This window comes from Opisthocomus hoazin, chromosome 3 (genome assembly GCF_030867145.1).
Source record: "Opisthocomus hoazin isolate bOpiHoa1 chromosome 3, bOpiHoa1.hap1, whole genome shotgun sequence".
Classification (NCBI taxonomy): domain Eukaryota; kingdom Metazoa; phylum Chordata; class Aves; order Opisthocomiformes; family Opisthocomidae; genus Opisthocomus; species Opisthocomus hoazin.
In genome coordinates, this window is record NC_134416.1 from 34,255,100 (window position 1) to 34,276,412 (window position 21,313).

Genomic DNA, 21,313 nt, shown 5'->3' on the forward strand with positions numbered 1-21,313 from the left:
GCTGAATTTGGTGGGCCTTTTCTACTTCTTCATAGCTTAAATACTTTTTACTGACATAGTTTATGGAACTCCCCAGGTAGTCTGTCACCAAAACATGTCTCTCATGTATCTCCAAACATTTCAGATATGATTTAATTGAGGACAGTATTTTGATTATCAACCGCTACTCCTTACTGTGATCTTATACTGAACAAGAAAAAGGGTTATGTGTGTTTGTTGTACCTCTTCAGATATGTTCACCACCCTACCTCGATGGTGATCTTACACAGAGGTCATACCAGTCCCTGTATTATCCCTAATTTTCAGTTATTTCATTTTCAATATTACTGTGAATCACAGTTCTGCTCCCTGCAGGTGTGTACGGTCTTTTAGTGACTTGCATTTGTCTGTTAGCATCATCTGTAGTAACAGTTCATACGTCTTTTTCATTAAGGGAAAAGAAGGCCAGACAGCAGAATGGAGACCATGAAAATCTGATGAACGTGGTAAGTATTTATTTCTGGCAGCTCGTGTCTGTCTCGTGGTTGGCGAGCACCAAGCTCCTTGCAAAATACTGCAGGTCGGAAAATAGCTCAAGAATTTGGAGATGTTAGAGCAAGGGAAACTTTAAAAGTTGCAGAACGGGAAGAGGAGGAGAATTGGTGTAAACCCTGATAATCTGTGCTTTCTCACCGCTCTTTCTGCCACTGTTGTCACTCCAGATCTCCTGCCTCTCTTTCTCTCCGTTTGCAGCGCTGTCTTCTCAGGGGTCAAAGCCATGGTAATGTCTGTTTCCATAGAAGTTGGAAGGGAGATCACTCTGGGCATACTTGCATTTATTTGTTTTAATATCTGGAAAAACAAGCACCTAAAATCTTGGAGTGTCGTCGGCATGGTTTGACTCTCCTGCCAATGACACCCCTGAGTTGGAGCTCCCATGATCAGAATGAAGTTTGTCACGTGTCTATCTTTGCAAACGTTTGTTCTGCTCCAGCGGTGATTAGATCTCACCGATTTGTGTTGCAGCCGTCCGATAAGGAGGTGTTCAGCCACTCGATCACAAGCTCGGCCACAGAGCCGCCTCCGAGCAGCGACCAGAACGGGGCTCTCAGCAACGGCGAGGGTGAGTTCCGCAGCCCCTGCGCGCGGGATGCGCGGCCGGCACCATCCCCTCGCTCACAGCTCCCGCCGCGGCTGCGCATCGGCGATGCCTCTGGTCCCGGCAACGTTCCGAGCACACGGCCGTGCTGTGGGTCCGAATGCCCTGCGTCTCCCTCTGCTCACTGCTGGAGGTGCCTGGCGCCGGACCGGCTGCGGCCTCGCAGGGCAGCGGCGGGGCGTGCAGCTCTCCGGAGGGCAGTCCTTTTCGTACGGAACGTGATTCACACGAAACTTAACGTTTGAGTAAGAAATGCAGCGAGCATGTTTGCCTTGCTGGGAAGTCAGCAGCCCGCCACGTGGAGATGCCGGCATTTCAGGGTGCATCTCCGCTTCTCTGCTGGGCCTGTTCTGGCATCGCCCTGCGCCCCGGCTACCAGTCCTCCACACCAGCCAACACTTGGAGGGTGCTGAGGTCCTCCTCTGGGCCACCAAGCTCCACCTGCAGATAGGCCAGGCCATCGGGCAAAGACTGCAGTGTTCTCTAAACTCAGCCAGCTATGGAGCTGGGGTGTGATCAGAAGATGCAGTTGCCCCTTGGTGCTTCACTCGTGGAGGCTGTGGAAGTATTTCAGGTCCTCCTCCAGGGACTGCACCTTTGGATCGTAGTCCTGTGCTGTATGAGACCATCACTTCTATTTTTGTATTTTAGAAAACAGGTCTTTGCTGAACACTCAACATGATTCACACTGAAGTGTCCCTGGAAAATATTTTACTCAGCTGCACCTAAAAATAAACTCACTCTCAGCTCAGAAATGCCAGGAGCCAACTGTTGTCTCTACGCTGGGCACCGACGCCGGGGGCTGCGCTCTCAGCTTACAGCTCACCTCCTCATGTCACTGGGCAGCCGAAGGCTAAGCTGTTCGGTCTTTACCCCTCAGAGACAAGTACCCAAAGGGATTTTTAAACTGTGTTTTTGCAGCTAATCACAGCTCCCGCCCGCTGGCTTGTTGCGTGTGTAGGTGTGTGTGGCTCACCAAGGGACTCGCTGCGCAGAGCAGAGCCCCGCAGAAGGGAAGCTTTTCGCTTTGCCACGAGTCACCACACGCGCAGCTGTCGACGCTGCTACTAAAAGGCATGCTGTCAACCAGCAGACAGTTTTCAGACTGTCTGATGTTACTCAGCTTACACCCTGCACAACAGCCCTTCTGAGTAATAGTAACCAAGGTGCTTTAATTTCTTGTTTGTATTTCATGTGTTCTTTTTGTTAGTAGTTCTTTTGCTGTTTCTGCTAGCCTTTTGAGCAGGGGCAGGGTTATGGAAGCAGCACCATCAAATGTATTTTCTTTTCCTGCGTTCAGCCTGCTAGGGCTGCGTTTATCTACACCAACCCCTTCTGTGCTACCACCCATAGCCACAGCAGCACGGAAACGTGAGCTCTCATTGCTTCCAATTATCCCTAGCAGGCTGAACAGGGTGGGTGCTCTCTGGGGCCTGAGACACCGCTCTGCAGAGCACAGAAATCCCGGCGAGCAAGCAGCAGAAGGGGAAAACGTGTTCCAGGTTCTCCAGGCCGGTTCCTGGTGTTCCTCAGGAAGTCTATAGCCACCCTGGGTGGTGACTAGGACACCTAGAGTCCTAGTCAGGATGCAATAGCACGCTTCCTACTGTTCCACCTGTTCCTCCCCAGTCATGTGCAGGAGCCAAGTGAATGGAGAAGGATGTTTTCCACTTCTCCTCCTCCCATCTCCCATTCAGACAGCGATTGCATTCTCACACCTCCAGCTGTTCCCTGAGTTTTGCTGTCAGGGTGCGGCTCCCTGTGGATGCTGACTGTGTGAGTCTGCGTGCCCTGAGCAGGAGGGAAAGCAACGTCCATAACAACCACCAAACCATGAGTACTGATTGCTTCGGCAACGTTTTGTGTCATCACGTCAAACACGCTGAAGGAAGTGAACGAATTAGTTGATTTTGCTGAGAGAGTAGCATAGAAACTGTATGAAGAAAAGCAGAGCTGTTCAGATGTGATTTTTCAAAGAAATGGTGTCACAGAGAGTGGCATACCATATACTACCTTAAACATGCTTGTGTGTGCCCATGTGTACATCCCTGAATGCAGGCAAATGTCATACGTGTGCAGTGTAAGATGAGAAGTCCCATAGATTTCAGTGTCTAATACCCTCTAGTGACAGCAACACATGACCTGCTTCTGGGACTTAAAATAACATGTTCTGCCTAACACTACTTTCTGAAGTCTAGTCTTCTCTTGTGTGCGTATGGCTGGCTCGTTAGTAGGTTGTCAACCTACATTATGTGCTGCGAGACTAAGAGAAGTATGGCACAGCCTTCCAGTGAGGAGCTTCTGGGGTAGAGAGGCTGACTGCAGCAGGGCTGAGTGAGGCGCGGCTCAGACGAGGATTTGGCCAGCACGTTAAACAAGGTGAGGGCTGTGTAGGGAGGAAGCGGGAACGCTTTCCTTTTTGATTCCAAAGGATAAGGAAAGGGGAAGAGGAAAAGAGGCTTTTTTTAAAGGCACTTGGTCCGAGGCCTCCCACCCATGTTGGCCATCTGAGACTACTGAGCAGTGTGTGAGCATTCAACATAACTGACTACAGCCGAACATCCATGCACGCCGGCAGCTGCCCACCCGTTTGCTGTTCATACTGCGAACGCTGTTGCTGTGTAATGTGACTTGGAATCACAGAATCATTAAGGTTGGAAAAGACCTCTAAGGTCATCAAGTCCAACCGTCAACCCAACAGAGCGCAGAAATCTCTGTAATGAAACCTTTCGATAAACATGATGACCACTAGACATTTCCAGGCATTAATATCTTTTATGATTTTCAGTGAGACACAAAACCAAAGTTATAGTGTGCCGAATCGCATTCACCTTTTGTAGCCATGCAGTTGTTTGACATATTTGTTTATCATTTTCCCTAGTACTCTCAGAGGACAGTACAACTGCCTGTATCCAGCCTTATGAAGAAGTACAGACATCTGTCTCTGATCTGCTAGATCAACAGGATAGTCTTGGAAAGTCCATAAAATGTCACCAGAGCCGGGAACTACCCAGTATTCCCGCTAACAATACCATGGAAACCATCATCTCCACTAGAAATGCAGAAAATGATCAAGGTCTTGGAATGGAAGGGCCTTACGAAGTCTTGAAAGACAGCTCCTCTCAGGAGAACATAGTTGAAGACTGCTTGTATGAAACTGTGAAGGAAATTAAAGAAGTTGGAGCAGTAGCCAGCATGGAAGGGAGCTGTAACAGCAAATCAAGGGCTTCGCTGGTCGTTTCTGAAGGTCAGGATCAGATTCCTGAGTGCAGAATTGAATCAGCAGAATATGCATCTGTTGACCGAAATAAAAAAAGTCGCCAAAGTGCTAATTCAGAAAGCCCTCTGGACAACACACCAGATGTAGAGGATGAGCTTCCCCCTCCAGTACCCATGAAGCTTCTTGATGAAAATGAGAATGTGAAGGAAAAAGAAGTGGAAGAAGAAGTGACAGAAGGAGCCAGTAAGCCAGAGAAGGTAAATACTGCAAATACTTGTCAAACAGCCAAATAATGATAGTGAACATAAGGGTGGGAGAGGGCTGGCTTTTTTTAAATAACAAAAAAATGCCAAGGAAAAAAACCACCCAAGGTGGTGCGAGACTGTAAAATACAGAAATATGAAAATGTACAGTACAGTCTTTGCATTGTAGGCATGGACTCATTCTGTTGCAGCCTACATTTTGGATTGCTGCAGTGTGCACTTCGTAAGGCTCTTCCCAAATATTATCCAGAAATTGCACAGGAGGCCTCTGCTTCTTTGTTTAATGGTACTATACTTGTGGGTGCTATGACAACAGGTACCTGGTGTCTCTCTCAGTATCTGTATCTTGTTCAGAATCCCCTTCTTGTTTTTTTTCTAATGAAACCTCAATTTACAAAAAGGAGAGGGGGGCATTCTTGGTGGTGCCCTGACTTTAGATGTGCCTCCTTTGTTGGGCCACCTTGGCTTAGCTGTGTGAGTGTCAGGCATCTGTTCAAAGCCACTCCTCTCGTGTGAGGAGGGAGGGACAGAAGGAGAGAGAGGTTGCAACCACAGGTTTTTACGTTTGTCAAATTCTCTATGTCATACATACACAGAGTAATGAATTTCTGCCTGCTGAAATCATGGCCAAAAGTTGTGTTTTGTCAGCAGCTTATTCTGTCTGCCAGCCAAGGGACAAGTTAGAAGTGAACTCCTTGAAAAACCGGTGATGATGTTTTCAACAAGTATTTTCCCATTTTTGGTTTTTGACCAGAATTAATTCTGAGGATGTTTTCAGATCATTGCACAGAGTTGTCACAGGTTGTTGAGTTTGCATTTTTCTGAACTGGTTTAGATAACTTGTTGTTAATTGTGAATGAAAGAACTGTGATTTTAGCAGGTTAGTATAATTTTGGTGTTTGAGTTATCAAATAATATTAGGTGCTGCTGAAAATTTAAAAAAAATCCTTAAGATGTGATGTGACATTTTAATGCAAACATTTACCTGGAAAATCATAGCAGAGCTGAGGTATTGTTACTTGTTTTTGGTTGTTCTCTTACTTGAATTATTTTAGTAATCCAGGCAGAGGGCAGAAAAATACCTTGTTAAATAACTGACTAACCACGTAGTGTATGAAGCACAATAGAGTCAAAATGAATAAACTGAAGACTACTCACAATCTAAAAATTGTTTATCCGGACTCTTCAGCGTGCATTCTTACAAGTAACGAGCTCATTAAGTAAAAAATGAAGATGTAATTGTCAACAACAATCCACCAACACTCCCCCCCTCCGAAATTCAGGCCATATGTAATTTCTAATTAAACTTTCAGAGAAACAGCATTCCGTAACAGTGACATTTTTCCTACCAGGTGTGAAAAGACTTGCAGAAAATCATTGTATTTCCCAGGCACCGATACAAAGGAAAAGCAGTTGCTGCTCTCTAGCTCCCCAGCACACACCGTGTACACGCTGTCAGCAGCTGCAAGGGGAGGGAATTGATTAAAACGGTTCAGGTTTTGAAGGATTAATCAAGGGATGACACATGCAGTCCCCTAAGTGCCAGAAAAAAGGTGTTTGTCTAATTAAAATTTATTCAGAGCTAAAGCCATCCTGAGCAAAGGCTTCGGCAGCATCAGATTATTCCCGCGTTCGCTGCTGGGTTCGTGCATTATGCATCGGCGCGTGCGCCTGGCTTGTCCTTGAGAGCTACAGCTGCGGCAGAGTTGGAAATGGTAACTGATGGAATATGTACATGTCATTATTGTTGGCATCATGTGGGGAGGCGGTGCTGGGATTGTTTTTCTGTTGCGATGATGATAATTTTTCCCTCTTATTTTGCTGCCTCAAACAACGCAGAGCAATGCCTGTTTTTTCCGATGTGGCAACCAAAAACAAGATGTTTATGGAAATGTATGTTACATTGATAGCTCTTTTAGTTAAACAGACTCCACAGGTGTCTCTTCTTGCTTCCTCTCTTGTGAGGCTACTTAGCTGCCTTGCTTAACATGACATCTGTATCCCAAACTTTGCAACCTCCTGCCCCGACGCCGAGAAAGAGAGCATTAAGTCGCGTGAGTCTCTCGCACTACAGTTAGGCTTTGCTTTAGTCAGGCACAGAAAAGGGACGGGCAGGGAGGCTGCTGGCGTAACCGAGACGCGTCCCTGCCAGCTGACAGAGAACAGACCTGTCCAGGCGGCTTCAGCCTCGCCCCGTGGAAGAGGGCAGCCAGGATGATCCCCAGCCCCTGCCAGACCCTGAAGCACGCTCGTCTGGGAAAGGGCGAGGTGGACCAAACCAGAGAGCGTTGGAGCGTACAACAGCGTGAAAAGGATAAAGGGTCCTTCCAAGAGCCAGGCGTGCAATAAACGAGTGAAAAATGATTATCTGAACTGGTTATTGGCCGTGACCCAGCCAAATCCTTTGGACGGTTTTGGTGAAGAAAGACACCTTTAACAGCAGGAGGCCTCTGTCACCTGGAAAAACTTAGGCGTAGTTCTTCTAATAAAACTGGAGCGGAAGAATAGTTTTTCTTTAGTTCTTCTTTTTTAATTAAAAAAAAAAGTACAGATCTCCTTTCTCAGCCCAGTGTTTCCAGAGTGAGCGCTGGTAGAAGCGCTCTCTGTGTGCACATCTGGCTGCTGCCATCTGATTCCAGGCTTGCGCAGCCTGCAGATGGGCAACACGGCGCTTGCGGACGCACTGGAGGAGAATGGTCGTCTTGTTCTGGTGCCCGAGTCAGGAGCAGCAGCTGAGCCAGACAGCAAAAAATCAAGTGCTGTTTAGGAACAAAAAAGAAAGTGGAAGGCAAATAAGGACACACGCTGTTTGTGTTGCTCCTGTTGAGGTTTCGGGCATAATTTACAATATTGCTAGGTACAAAATGTTTAGGAGCAAGTCTTTTTTTCAGTTTCCAAGCTGACAAAATCCTTCCAAATTGATGTTTCACAGGTTTCACATTTAGAAGAAAGAACGCTAGGTCCCAGGGAAACAAGAACAGGATTGCCAGCACCCTGGGGTGTTCGTCAATACTTGAGTGGCAAACTGTAGAAGGGGTCCTGACACGTGGTGCTTACAGACACACTGATGAGAGAAAGTAACTTCACTGAAAAATTTTACAAGCACATGTTTTTTTTTGTGTGTGGCGATGAAACTGGTAACTTACTCCATTCCTCAACACAAAAAATATCCTGCAGATAAGAAAGACTAAACTGCGCTGCTGTAGTGAAGCAGATCTAATAAAAGGCCAAAGTACATTTGACATTCTGCTTTTTTTTTAAAAAAAAAAAGAAGGTTAAAGAGCACATTCTGCAGATGGTGATAAAGAAGTAAAGGAGCTGTTAGGTGTGAGGGAGGCCTCCAGGGGAGCAGCAGGCAGACTTCGGTGCGCTTTGGGTCAGGGTCTTCATCACAAGTGCCCCAGAGGTTTGAAGCTTGGTATTTACCAGAAGTAAAAACACCAAGAAAAGTGGAAGCAGGAAAGAATCTGCTGCAATGAGCCACTGTGGAAAGAAAAAAAAAGTCCTGTGTGTCTAGTATGTGCCTGTAAGCTGTATTTGATTGACTGTGTTAAATCTCCACCTTGGTCTGCACTGGAGGAGGTCTGAAGTATTTTAGGTGGAGAATTTGTGTGAAAACCCAAAACACGGCACTTTACAGTGCTGGAAGGGTCCCTTTGAAGTCACTGCAGGGCAGGAGTCCAGCAAAGCCTTCTCGCCCCGGAGAGGAGGAATCACACGGCTGTTGTGAGGTAGCCAGGGTCTTTGTTGCCATGAAGGTCCCAAGACATTTTTCGTAAGAGCAAAATGCGTTTCCCCAGACTTTCATGATCTACCTTCTACATGACGCTTTACATGCTTGAAGTTAGACTTGATACCAAACGCAGCCCTCCATCCTTGAGTAATTTTGCGATGTGACCTGGATCCAGCCAGATGCTTTGGGGGCCGAGCTGCCCGTCTCGGGCTGGGCTGCAGCAGGTCCCTTCCGTGCCGGCGGGGCGGGCGGTGGTGAGGCAGAGCTGCTCTGCACCCTGCACAGCCGCGGCGTTCCTGGGGCAGGAGGACGCGGCACCTCCCCTGCAGCACTGCCAGGGTCCACGGAATGAAGGGTGACAATTGTCAGGAAGGTGCCAGCTGAGCAGTGTTCTTTCACCATCTAAAAGCATATGTGAGTGTCACGCGGAAGGCCAACTAGGGTGTCACAACAGCTGACTCTTAATTGCCCAAAAGCCTTAGCAGACTCCTCCTTGCTTCTTCAGAAGTGTAAAGGCAGGGATACAGTGGAGCAGAGTTTGTTTTAACCATTACATTATTTTTACCCTCTTCAGGTCAGGACAAGAGCAGATACGTTAAAAAGCTCTGCTAACATCAGGGCTGTTATCTCCAGAGAGGTACTCTGGGTATTGGGGATATTAGCTATGTAAAATGGAACTAGTGAGCAAATGGCCATAAAATATAATGTATTGGTTGTAATGGGAGGGTTTTATTATAGGTTTCACACAGTTGACTGGTAATGAGCCTTTTTTTTTTTGCTTTCTTTCCTCCTTTTTTACAGAGGCTTAGTTCAATGTCTTACAAGTCTCGAGAGGAAGATCCATCTCTTACAGAAGATGAGGTAAGTTTCTTGCACAAAATTCTATAACAACTAGAGACCTTTTTTCAGGCAGAAATCAGCATAGGCTCTGCAGGGTTAAGCAGGATCTTAGAAAGGTGAAATTTGTCTGAAGGGAAAGTGAAAGCCAAAGTTTCTCTGCGCAGAGTTTGTACCGCCACATTCCTAAAATCAGAGGTATTCTAGCGTATGGCTGTATCAGGCCAACAGGTAAAAAATAGTGTCAGAAGCTAACAGGAGGCCACGATTAGCCGAGCATTAGGGCAGCTGCTTGATTTGGATGACAAGCTCTACTTCAGAACGATCATCATCAGCCTTTTGAAACATGCTCCACCTTCCCCATGCAAAGGGTTTGGGGCTCTGGGAAATAAACGGAAGCACAGTGAAAGCACTGGAACATGAACTGCTCTTTCAAATGTCTGTTAGTCAAATAAATTGAGGAGACTGAAACAAAGACAGAAAAGTTAAACAGAAATAAGGTTGCTTGCGATCGTCTCCAGTACACCTGTGCAATTTATAAATATGTTCTCCGGACATGAAAGTAAACACAAACTTGGCAGTGAGCTGAGTGAGCTAATGCTTTCTGCGGGGAGAAGCGTTCTGAGACATTAATGAATAAATTGATCCTTGAACTGGGTTCCTGTAACTTAATGCTGGAAAGGGTCGAAGTGTGGATGAGCAGAAGAGCCATTTTTTGTTTTCATTGGCTGAAATCAGTAAAAAGTAAGAAGTATTGCCATCTGCAATTGGACATCTCTCTTTATGAAATAATAAATTAAAACAAATACAAATCAGTGTTGCTTAACGGTAATGGACATTTTCATGCCAATCTACTGCTTTAATTGGATTGCTACAAATCCAGAGTGGCCTTGCATGCTTGGGAAAGACTTCAGATGTAACAGAAGGGTTATGTTGCAATTGCAGTATTAGGTGCCAGAGAAGCAGCGCAGGGAATTTCAGCCGTCTGCCCTGTGCAGGGGGCAGGGGGACGGAGTCCAGAGTGGCTTGGTGCCAGCTCTGGCAAGCCCTGGGCAGAGGGACCCGTGTGGACGTGGGGGCTTCTCCTTCACCTCTTCATTAAGGGCCACCTTTGTGCACTTGTTCAAGCAGACCACCTCCTCCGAGGGGGTTTTAGAGCCAGGAGTGAGACTCTGGCTCCCTCTCTTGTGTTTATTTATAGCAGCTGAGATGTTTCAGGCTCTAGTCGTAAGCTCTGACACACATTGACAGAGATGCAGCTCCTCTTTGTAGGCACAGTTGAATCAGCAGAAGTGACCTTGCCTATCAAGCTCAGCACTGACGATTGCTATTTTCTGGTGTGGGTAATTTGTCTCCTAATTTTTACTGTTCACTTCACATGACTTGGTGCCTCCTTGCTCCTGCCTATATACGCAACAACAAATAACTACTGTCCTTTTGGGGTGTCTCTAAAAGCAGAAAAGTAGCCACTACCATTAAAAAAAAAATAATAATTTAAAAAACCATAAGGATCAGACAGCATCTTTCTCCTACATTACAGCAGCTAAACGTGATCATTCCTTTGACACCTGTCTCCCCGTTGAGCCCAAGCTGGCTCCAGGACCATAGCAAAACTTGAAAGAGCTCCTGCTCACAAAGCCATTCTCCTTTTGTCCCAAGTCTAATTTGCCCGCAGGGGATTTCTGCTCAAAGAACTTTTACATTTACAAACTTCTTTTATAAAGAATTTTATAAAGCCTTATTTTTTGAAAGAAAATCAATTTATAAATGCATGCCAGAAAAGAAAGGATTTGTAAGAATTTTTATTTTTTTTTAAGAAAGGGTATGGTTCTATTAGAAGATCCTGTCATTTCTTAAGTAACCTAAAACCATGTGGTGGAAGGGGTACAAACTGGCACACAAGCTTTATGCCATGCTTAAATACTCAGCAGGTGTCTCCTTTTCCTAGATCTCAGCCATGTACTCGTCCGTGAGTAAGCCGGGACAGGCCATCAAGGCACTGGATTCTCCTTACACCTGTATTCAAGAAATTGCATCTCAGAGGTCCCCGTCCGTTTGCAGTGGCCTCTATGCAAGTGTGAAGGACTTCGAAAACACCCTGAATACTACCACTGTGCCTCAGTCAGCAGACAGATCGAACGGGGAGCTGGAGCCTGATTATGAAGCTATCCAGTCAGTGAGCCAAGAAGAGGACAGGACCTTGTCTGTGCCTAACACAAACCACGCTGCTCTTTCAGGAGAGAATGACTATGAGAGCATAGGGGACTTGCAGCACCACAGGGAGTTCACCAGACTGTAACTACTCAGCATTTATCTGATCCACTGGTATGTTCAAAGGAACATGTGAAGCGTGGAGAGGGGAGTCCTTCTCCGTTTGAGGAACAAAGCTAAGCAGAAAACGAAAGCTGTGAAGAAGGACCGTACGTTTCAGCTGGGGTGTGATACCCATTAGGTTATTCTGGGGGGTGGATGAGGGCTCACGGGAAAGGGTACGTCAGGTCAGAATGACAACCAGAACAACATAAAGGCTGCTTCATTGTTAGCTCCACAACCACCAGAATTTGGGAAGGAGTGCCGTGCTCGTCATCCTGACAGGATTATATACCAAAAAGACTGCCTTTACACAAAGCTAGCTTTTCATTTGAAAAGATTATTTTATTTACTTCAAAGTGTTTTTCAAACATCATCTTTCATTCAAGTTCGGGCATCAGCTTCACTGAGCAAATCACATATCATCGTACCTCAACTCAGACGTACTTTGCAGGGCTGGGGAAGGCGTGCTCACTTCTGTGGCTTTTGGGGAGCTCTGCCCACATTCATTGCAACTAAAGTGCAAACAACAGTACTGCATTTCACAAGGGACTCCAAATGTACTTGAATTAATTATGACAGCTTTTTCTCCTGTTTTAATGTCAAGGGCTGTAGAATGTGACTTGCAATATTTGAGATGTGTACTGGTATTTGTAGGTTTTTTTGTTTGATTATTTGTGGAATACTGCTTTAAAATGGCAAGTGACACCCTTTGCGTTCTTGCTCCATTCCCCTCGCGTGCACACGCGTACCTACACAGAAACATGCCAGATGAGTGTCATGTTGCAAAAGGTTGTGCAAATGGATGTGTTGGCGTAATGTTTAGTCTAACCTTAATAGTGTTGAGTCATCTTCTGAAGAATTTTGCCCTTTTTTAAGACTTAAAATATTTTAATACGTTTGTGGAGTTTATTATATAGGAAAATTTATGTACTGCGTTCAGTAGATATTTTTTATTTTTACAACATATTTTTCATCTTCAAAGATTTTGTAGATTAACTTTCTGTTTTATGTAACTGGAGGAGTCCCATTCTTCAACTGGGCTTTATTTGGTTTTCCTTTATTTTTCTTTTTTTCCTGTATTAGAAGTATTTAAATGAACAATTGTTTGGGTTTTTTTTGGTCTTCTTGATCGGGATGTGGAACATGCCTTGCTGTTTTTAAGCTCAAAATAACTATATGAAAGAACACTGCCAAAGGGCAAAAAAGAGGCAGAGAGAGAGTGAGATTTAGTCAGGGATAGGCACTGGTCCTCCTTGTTCCTCTGCTAAAAGGAGCAGGAGGGCGACCAAGAACTTCCTGGGGCTCCAACAAGCAGTTTGAAAGCCACCATCTTTCAAAGATACCAAGTTATTCTGTTACCATTAAAAACAAAGTACAGTGCTTAGATGAAGTAAGTAGGTACTGGGTTGATACTTTGGTTTTCTTCAAGAATAGTACAATGAATGGTACAATAGTACAAGACTATTCCAACAGTTGAGAACTGGCAGTGTGTGATACGCGTTTGTACACAGTTCTGTGTACACGTGTGCGTATATCCCCATGTATATAAGCATACACATGTAATTTGGACACAAGTATAAATTATGGTCCAAACTTGGTAGCATTCAAATAGCATTCACATACATAATACTTGGCATGTGCTTGAAGAGTAGTTTATTTTCGATTCAAAATAAACAGTACATAAACTACGGTTGGCTTATTCCCTAGTAGCCTAGAACGGGTTTGGTTTCAGCTCAGTTGGTACTGGGTTTTGATACATTGGATTGCGTCCTCCTCAGATCACTGGCCAGCACTCAACGTTACTTGGTACTATAAAGTGCAAACACAGATCTGGTTACACAGATTTATTAGAAATAACTTAATAACTGAAAGAAGTGTACTAATTTATGGGCTTCACCTGTAAGTAGTATGGCTCCGAGGAGCAGTGCAAGCGTGCAGTCAGACTCTGCCCGCAGGGTGAGTCAGACTTCAAGGATCCGGACCTCACGCGACAGTGCGGTATGCTTGATCTATGACTCTCCTCCTTCGAGGAGAAGCAGTTTGGACCAGTCTACACCCATCTTGGTTTTGACCACGCTGCCATTTTTCCACAGCTGCAGCAAACCCTTTGCTTCCACTTCACTGCAGTGCTTTTTAAAGCTGACTTTGGTCTTCCTCTCTGGAGTTTTTCCCTCAAAAAGTTTCTGTTTCTGTTCCTTGAATGTGAATTCATGAAGTTCTCCTTTGACTGTTCTCTCCTCCTTCACACTGTTTAAGGCCAAAGATAAGATGCACCACATTTCAGAAGATCTTTTGTGCTAAGTCTGGAGAATTTCTAAGTCTTTAACTATGTGTTTGCTGTCTGTTCCTTGCTCAGGGGTATGGGTTTATATATGTAGTCCTCAGTCTGACTCCTGCAACTTAGGGGCGGGCATACCCCAACTCCTGAAATCCCCAAATACATCTCAAGATGTAGTTATCTCTTAAGGATTGTCTTACTCATTACATGGATAACTGCTTTTGGAGTAGCAGTAGCAACATGGTTTGTCAGGTTCACCAGATGCAATTGCAAGATCAATTTAAAGACAGAAGATAATGCCAATTAATGATAGCGAAGAATAACACTGCAACATTTTAAGGTGCAAAAAAAGAAAATCAGACATCACTGTAGAAGCGCCCTCATCAAGACCAGCAAGTCAAAGAAAGGAAGGGGGCTGCCTGGGGCTCTTTGCAGTCTTTCAGAGCAAAATCAAGAGTGTTGGTTTGGAGGAAGGAATGCGAGGCGAGGCTCCTTCCTTCCTTTCTTTCCCCAGTTCTAACAGCTCCTCCCTGAGACCCCTAGACTTCCCTTTTCCACAGTGAAATCCCTCCCCCTCTCTTTTCTCTTTGTTTCTGTTTTTAACCTGCCTCATACAGCCCTACGCTGGGAGCTGGTACTGAGTTTGCAGTCCTCTGGTGCTGGCATATTCCGTCCTGTTTAAGTGACTCTCAGGCTGGTCACAGCAACTTAGATGGATCACTGCTTCCACCGTGTACCTGCCCTCAGCCTTGGAGACCCCCTCACACTGGGCTCCTGGGAGCTGCAAAAAGGAATTGCCCTCCTGAATAAGGATGCACAAGGGAGTCCATAACTCCCCTACAATCTCGATTGTATAGTCTAACGCTAAAGAAAACTGTTTCAGAATTCAGCCTAAGGTTCTTAAGTGAATAATTACATCTCTTGACAGAGAATCAAGCCTTTGTTTAAGTTCACTGCTTACACAAGTAAGATCTCTTCCTTTGCTGCTGTTGTCAATGCTTCTTTTTCACCAGTGGATTGGATGGAAGGATTTTTCCAACAGGAACGCCCAAACAGATTAAATTAACTGTACAGAAAAGGGCGTCTCTTCTACTTGTCTCTTCATTGCTATTTTTTCTCTTTCACCATATCCCTAAATAAAATGTCAACATCCAGAAAAGAGTATTTCTTAGCCGGTGATCTGTTCTGAGGCAACTTCACACTCTGTGTCTTTGCCTCCATTTTTTGGCACAATTATAGTAAGGTCTTACATCAGATTGCCATAGTAAGGCCAAGACAAGCTGTAATGTGTGTATAGCTACACTAGAGAAAAGGTCTTTTCTGATTTCCTTCTGGGAACTGGTAGAAATAGTTTGGACATCTCTTCCACGAATCTGTGTCTCCTGCGGGAGTTGTTCTGAGCACATACCTAAACCAGTTCTAACCCTGTACAGAAACCAGTCGCCCCTTTCTACCGTGATGAGTGCAGAATTGCTTTTTCAGTCACAGAGAGAAATAAATTCTTTATAGATATCTGTAGCACATGCATGTACCTAATTACCATGGTTAGATCCATTAATAGTGCCTTTTTTACTAAGTAGCTAGTACTTCCATACTCTTTTCCACACTGTGTTTGTTTAACTCAAAAGTACAAAGGGACAACCCCAACATTTGCATGTCTAAGTTGGAAAGAGCTTCACAGAGACACGTTAAGTGTGTTGGACCTCAGTTAGCCCTGTGATAGCAATAGTCTCTCACAAACATCCTCTGAGAAGCCCAGTAATGTAGCTACAATGACTCAGCTTTGCAATAAGAATTAACAATCTTCTTTTGAAGAACCTAAGTTTTTCAACAGTGAGCATTCAGGGAGGTGGTGGTCTTTGTCCATGTCAACTGTGAAGAATCCGTTGCTTCAGTCTTTGTATTAATATCAGTTATAGGCTTTCTTACATGTAGCAGGATTCATGGGGTGAGGGATGAGTATGTGTGGGGATTCATATTCATGAGTCACCCAGAGCTGGACCATCCCCACAGTAGCAACTGGCTGAGGACCAGTTGCCTTGTTCTCTAAGCCCTCATCTGTCGTGCCTTCAAGGAATCCATCTTGCAGGAATTCTTCTGGGCTGTGTGCTTCTCCATGGCTCCCTGAACAGCTCCTGTCCGTTCCCTCGATCACGATTCTGTATACGTGGTGCTCTCTGTTCAGCCTTTCAATGGTGCTTTTATACGATGCTGGATAAATGGTTTTAAAGTGCTTTCTGAAAGCTGACACGTAAAGTTGTGAGACGGAGTGCTCTCTCTAGTATTGTCTACTTCCCAGAACTTAGTGTTGTGTTACTGTGACTACAAAAGGCTGACGGTGCTGCTTTGTCTCTTGTTCTTCCCACACACACGACCAGAATGGAGTCATCAGGCGTCACAAGCTGGGGCTGGGCCACAGGTGTTTACAAGCAGCCCTTCAGGCCAGGCGCCTTGGCTTGGAAGCAGTTAGAGACACGACTCTCATCTGGGCAGAGTGAGAATGGAAACATCATAGAGCCCAGCTCAAGGACTTTTTTCTGTCTCCTCTTGTTCATGTACATTTGTTTGCAATGTGACTGTAAGAAAGAAGTCTGTTTCTGCAACAAACATTTTAATTTGGGACACACTCCAGTGAGGGATTTTTGCTTTTAGGCAAATTACCAGTTATTTCAGATGCGTGTTATTTGTTTGGGTTGGAACACGCCTGAGTAAGATTTCCATGAGTCTCACAAGTAACTTGGTGTGTGTAGTCTACTGCAAAACAGGAGAATGCAGAAAGATGCTCAGCCTGACAGATGCTCCTGTGGTGGTGTGCTGAAGACTTTCAAGGGCAAGTCTCTTCTTGGGAGCAGGGAGCATAGTTGCTATTAATATGATTTCATACCCTGATGCTGAAGTTGATTTGTAGCATTTCTTTTGGGATGGTCATGGCTGAAGACATTGCCAGAGCAAATCTCAGGAAAAAAAAAAAATAAAATAAAAGTATTTTTATATCCCTTGCTAGCTAGCAACATGTGTTGAGGATTGTGCTAAAGTGCTATGGATGGAGCATCACAGAGATAAAAACATGGGGTTCCCTTTCTTCAAGGAGAGAGAACCCTCTTTGGTTGGGTCGCTGTGAAAGATCCCAGGCTTACAAAAAGTATTAAATGACAAAAGGATTAAACAAATTAATTGCCTATGTGATAAATTTCCAGGAGTACATTAGCGTATCGCACACACTAGATGCTGTTCTTTTCCTATGGACAACAGAAAGATGAAAATTTATTTGTTACACAAGGCTCCCATTAGCGAACTGACAAAACCTACTTTACGTGTAAGTCAAAGGTCAGCAAGAGTGTCTACACAAGGTAGAGATATTTAAGCTAACTCTAAATGATCCAGCTCAGGTGCTGTAAGCAGAATCACTAGAACGATTTAATGCTCCCTGTGGTTTGACCTGCTCACATAGCTAACTCTGGCACCCCAATTCCCGTAGCCAATGCATGGATTATCTTTGTATTACATACCCGTTGGCCTGTGCCCAGGTCGTAGATAACATAAAACTTACAGTTATGTTTTTTCAAGCCATGAGGTTTTGTTTCTGAAGGTCTTCAGTTTCAAAGTGGCCAGAAGGACGGTCACTACAAACATGATAGCAAAGTGCCTAAAAACAGAGATGTTTCTGTAAAGGTAAATATGCTCACTGTTACTGCATAGCAACTTGTCTACTGTATGTGGCACTCTCTTGCCATACATATTCCTAAATATTGGCTTTGATTTGTGATGGTCATTTACTGTTATAATAGCACAGTCTGACAAGTTTTCTGTCTCTGCAAATTCATTGTCTAAATTTAACTAGCGTATGTTTGTTACCAGAAATATAAAATGAGATTCTTTGTTCAGTTTAGAGGGCAGCTATGTTATTTCTAATAGGTTATGATAACGCAACAATCTGCTTGGATCATTTACACAGTGAATACAAGTATCACTTGGCTTCAAACTGCTTCATCTGAAATTTCAGAATACCTCCCATTCACTACAAGACAATGTTACCAACTCTTGTCATTTTAATCTTGTAATATCAGGGAGCGGGTTTTAAACTTTTGTTTTGACTTCCTAATGTCTACAAAGAGACTCTCGTATTTCAGCTTTCAGCATAGGTTGGATTTGGACTACCCTCTTACTCATGGAACTGCTCCTCCCCACCATGTTCAGCCGTCACCATTGGAGTATCTCTTTTGTCCTTGATGAAATATGGCAACTGTCCAGAGGGCACCAAAACTGTATCACGCAACACTTCTGAATTGGACATTTTTAAGATTTCTGTGAGATTTAGGAGCCTGGACTTCAGTCAGATGTTTTCGGGAAATCACAACCTGTCTTGCAGACTTCTGTGGAGGTCTTCACCTTCTTTCAAGGCAAGAAGTTCTGTAGCTGGCAACCACTCAACTGACATGGAAAGATGTAGGGAAGAGGTGAACTGGTACAATGTTTAAACATATTATTAAAAATCCACCTAAAAGCACAAGAACCTTCCTTCTCACGTGCCTGAGGATATTGGAATTTGGTCTTTATCTCTGAGGCTATCTGAGAACGGTCACAGAACCAGTCTCCTCAGAACATCCTACTGGTAGACAAGTCTGCGCAGCTATTTCAGACTTTGAATGTGAGCATCCGGATTACTGTGGCGGCTCCTGAGTTTCCACACGTACCACCTTCATGATTTCCAGTAAGGCCTGTCTCTTCTCTGTGGTGGTGACTACTTAGGAAAGGCCCTTTGCTTCACAGCCGTGACCCCTTTAATGTAAGAAAAGAGGATGTGAGCTGCTTCTCCTCAGTCTGACTAGTCCTTCTAGATGAGAGCATGCCAAGGCCCTAGCTCCAAACCCAGAAAAGGGCATTGACTACTGGGGCAAGGCAGCTATAGCCTCCTGCAGCAGCTAAGAAGAGAGAGCTGGAAGGAACAATAGCGAAGTTTCATTTGCACTTCAGCCATGTCGCAGACTACCTGTTTAGAAAGATTTTTACAGTGGAAGAGGTTACAGTTAAGGGATGAGTTGCCAAGAATCTCACAAGAGATGGATGGAATTGTTTATTCTTCTCAGTATTCCTTATACCCAAAGAGGCAGGGGCAAGTCCTTTTTGCCCCACCATGATGCAGTTTGCTGATCTTCTATCAAGCCTCCGTATGAATGTAAATGAAAGGAAAATAAATTCTAAATCCATGGGTTTTGTTCTGTCATAAACTCAAAACGGACAAATGTAGATGCACTAATGTGTCATGTGCAGATCTGGACTCGCACAGATGTTTTTTATCAAAAAACCCTCAACAACTGGATTACCTTATTTAAATAGAATTGTTTGCATGAGACAAGGGTGCTGGACTGGACCCTAAGACAGAGTTTAGAAGAAGTTTGGTTTGGTGCTAGGTATTTTTGTTCGTATTTTCAGTGAAATATATTTTCTTTTGTTTATGTTAGTGAATTGATATGATTTCCATAGGAACAACAAAAAATAGGCTGGTATATGGATAATTGTCTCTAATAGCTATTATTAAAATCACGCCTTGCCTCAGTAGGAGTCACTTTAAATTGGGTGCTATAGAAGCTTCAGCATAAAATTACTTCATATATGGAACACTGCATACTTAGAACATAGTGGATAAATATTTGTAATTACAGACACTTTATTTTATCCATTAATTTTTAATGGAAAAAGTATTTATTGCTGGAATGGTTTTCTAGCAATGTTCTCTTAGAAAATGTTTTAGGAAATAACTGTGTTTTCTGGACAGCCATTTGATTCCCTGGTCACTGATGCAGAACTTCAAACCATCCTCAAACCAGTATGAGCTTCTGAAAAGAGAGGATTAGAACTGTCTCTGGCTATCTTAGCGTGGATGCAGTTAAATATACTCTGTAGCTCAGATCTGTGGGCAGTGAGAGCAGTTTGAAGAAATGGCTGTACTGTATAAACCCAGAGTCAGTGCATGCAGACTTCTGAGATGGCACTAGCTGAGGCGTGTTTGCTACATGGTGGGTTATTTGGCTTGCTACCTTTTTGAAATGAATATAGTTTTATTAACACCACAGCAGACACTGAAATGCTGCAGTTTGGCAGAATGTATGTTCCACAAATTGTAGTTTGACTGTAATTGTAGGGCTTATCCTACTGTTAGAGCAGTTCAGATCCACCACTAAGTTGCATTTTGTAAATTGATACAAACGCCGTGAAATTCCAACAAGTTGGTGTAATTTAGTCATACCGTTATTCCCAGAATCTTCATCTGATGTTCCTAGCCAATTCAGCTTTTGGCTGCTGAAAGCACAGTAGGTAATTATGGTTATTTACTGTAAATGTAGACAAGTTTTATGTAAATATTTCAGGGGAAAAAATGCTACTTAAATGAGGCAGTTATCTAAAAGTAAGAACATAGGTCAATAATATAAAATACAGGTTTTATTTATGTATAGTAGTATCCTAATATTTACTTGTTTATATGCAGAAAAAAATCTGAAGATTCTGTACTGTATTCTCTGAAAGCTTTTAAAAGAGGCTCTGCCATTTTCTCTGGTTAATATATTTGCAAATAACTTTTGAATTTGTTGGAAATCCATGTAAATTATGTCAAGTGGGAAACATGTTACACTGCAATGAAATGAGTTTAATTCAAAAATCCTGGCAAAATTCAGTGGATTGAAATCCATAATTCAATAGCCAGACAGAATAAAACACAATAAATAAGCTTTGTCTTTTGTTTTGTTTTTTTTTAACCTGAGACTCTGTTGTTTTCTTAACAAACATTTTATTCAGTCCTTGTAGTCACTTCCTCCTGCAGGTCCTAAACTCTGAATTATTCAATAGAATTTTGTTTGTTCCAGGCATTTGGTGCCGATTTAATTATCTGACAAGAACTATTAAGTCTTCTTTGCGTTATATAGCACCTTACTCCTCTCAAAGCCGCAGTCCTGTCAGGACTGAAGCATGCACACAACAGCACCGATTTTAAGTTGTCTCTAGACTAAAGCAGGAACTCCCATGAATGCAGTGGCACTATGCTCTTCCACGCAGGTAGGAATACGGGATTTGAGCCTTGGAAAGTTGTGCAGCTTTCAGCTTTTTTAAAGGGCTGCAGTTACCAGCCTTATGGATTGTCTTCTGAAATTGCCATGGCATCCGATTCCGTTTTCTTTGCTAAAGATAATCCCTAGGTCATGTTCCCCAGCCGTCAGGTGCACTGCTCTGTCGATGGCAAAACACTTAATTTATACAGAAATACTTTGAGAACATCCTGGAGCATTTCAGAGGCAGCTGAGTTAGGACCACAGCTGAATACGTAACAGAGATGCTGCATGTAAGTCTAACACAAGCAAACGTCACCCTTTAAATGTGCCACGGGAGCAAGGCTTCTTTGTACACTGGAGCATGAGGCTGACATGGTACCTAGCCTGCTGGGACTTGCGTTCTCCACAAGTTGCACCTTCCTCCTCGTTGTCTTTAATTACAGGTAAGAGAAGAGCAGCTTTACCCATTTAATACCAAGTAGTTG

The 21,313-nt window shown here is 43.8% G+C and overlaps 1 protein-coding gene across 10 annotated transcripts in view; it reads left to right on the forward strand.

The window, feature by feature from the left end:
• PAG1 (phosphoprotein membrane anchor with glycosphingolipid microdomains 1) overlaps nucleotides 1-20,464 on the forward strand; it is a 115,003-nt gene extending 94,539 nt beyond the window's left edge. For all 10 annotated transcript variants that reach the window (XM_075415944.1, XM_075415943.1, XM_075415945.1 and 7 more), the window contains 5 exons: nucleotides 434-485; nucleotides 1,006-1,102; nucleotides 4,020-4,615; nucleotides 9,156-9,215; nucleotides 11,140-20,464. In XM_075415944.1, the coding sequence (XP_075272059.1) occupies nucleotides 434-485; nucleotides 1,006-1,102; nucleotides 4,020-4,615; nucleotides 9,156-9,215; nucleotides 11,140-11,490 (1,156 nt within the window). In that variant the 3' untranslated portion in view covers nucleotides 11,491-20,464. The remainder of the gene's footprint in view (nucleotides 1-433; nucleotides 486-1,005; nucleotides 1,103-4,019; nucleotides 4,616-9,155; nucleotides 9,216-11,139) is intronic.
• Nucleotides 20,465-21,313: the final 849 nt, after the last annotated feature.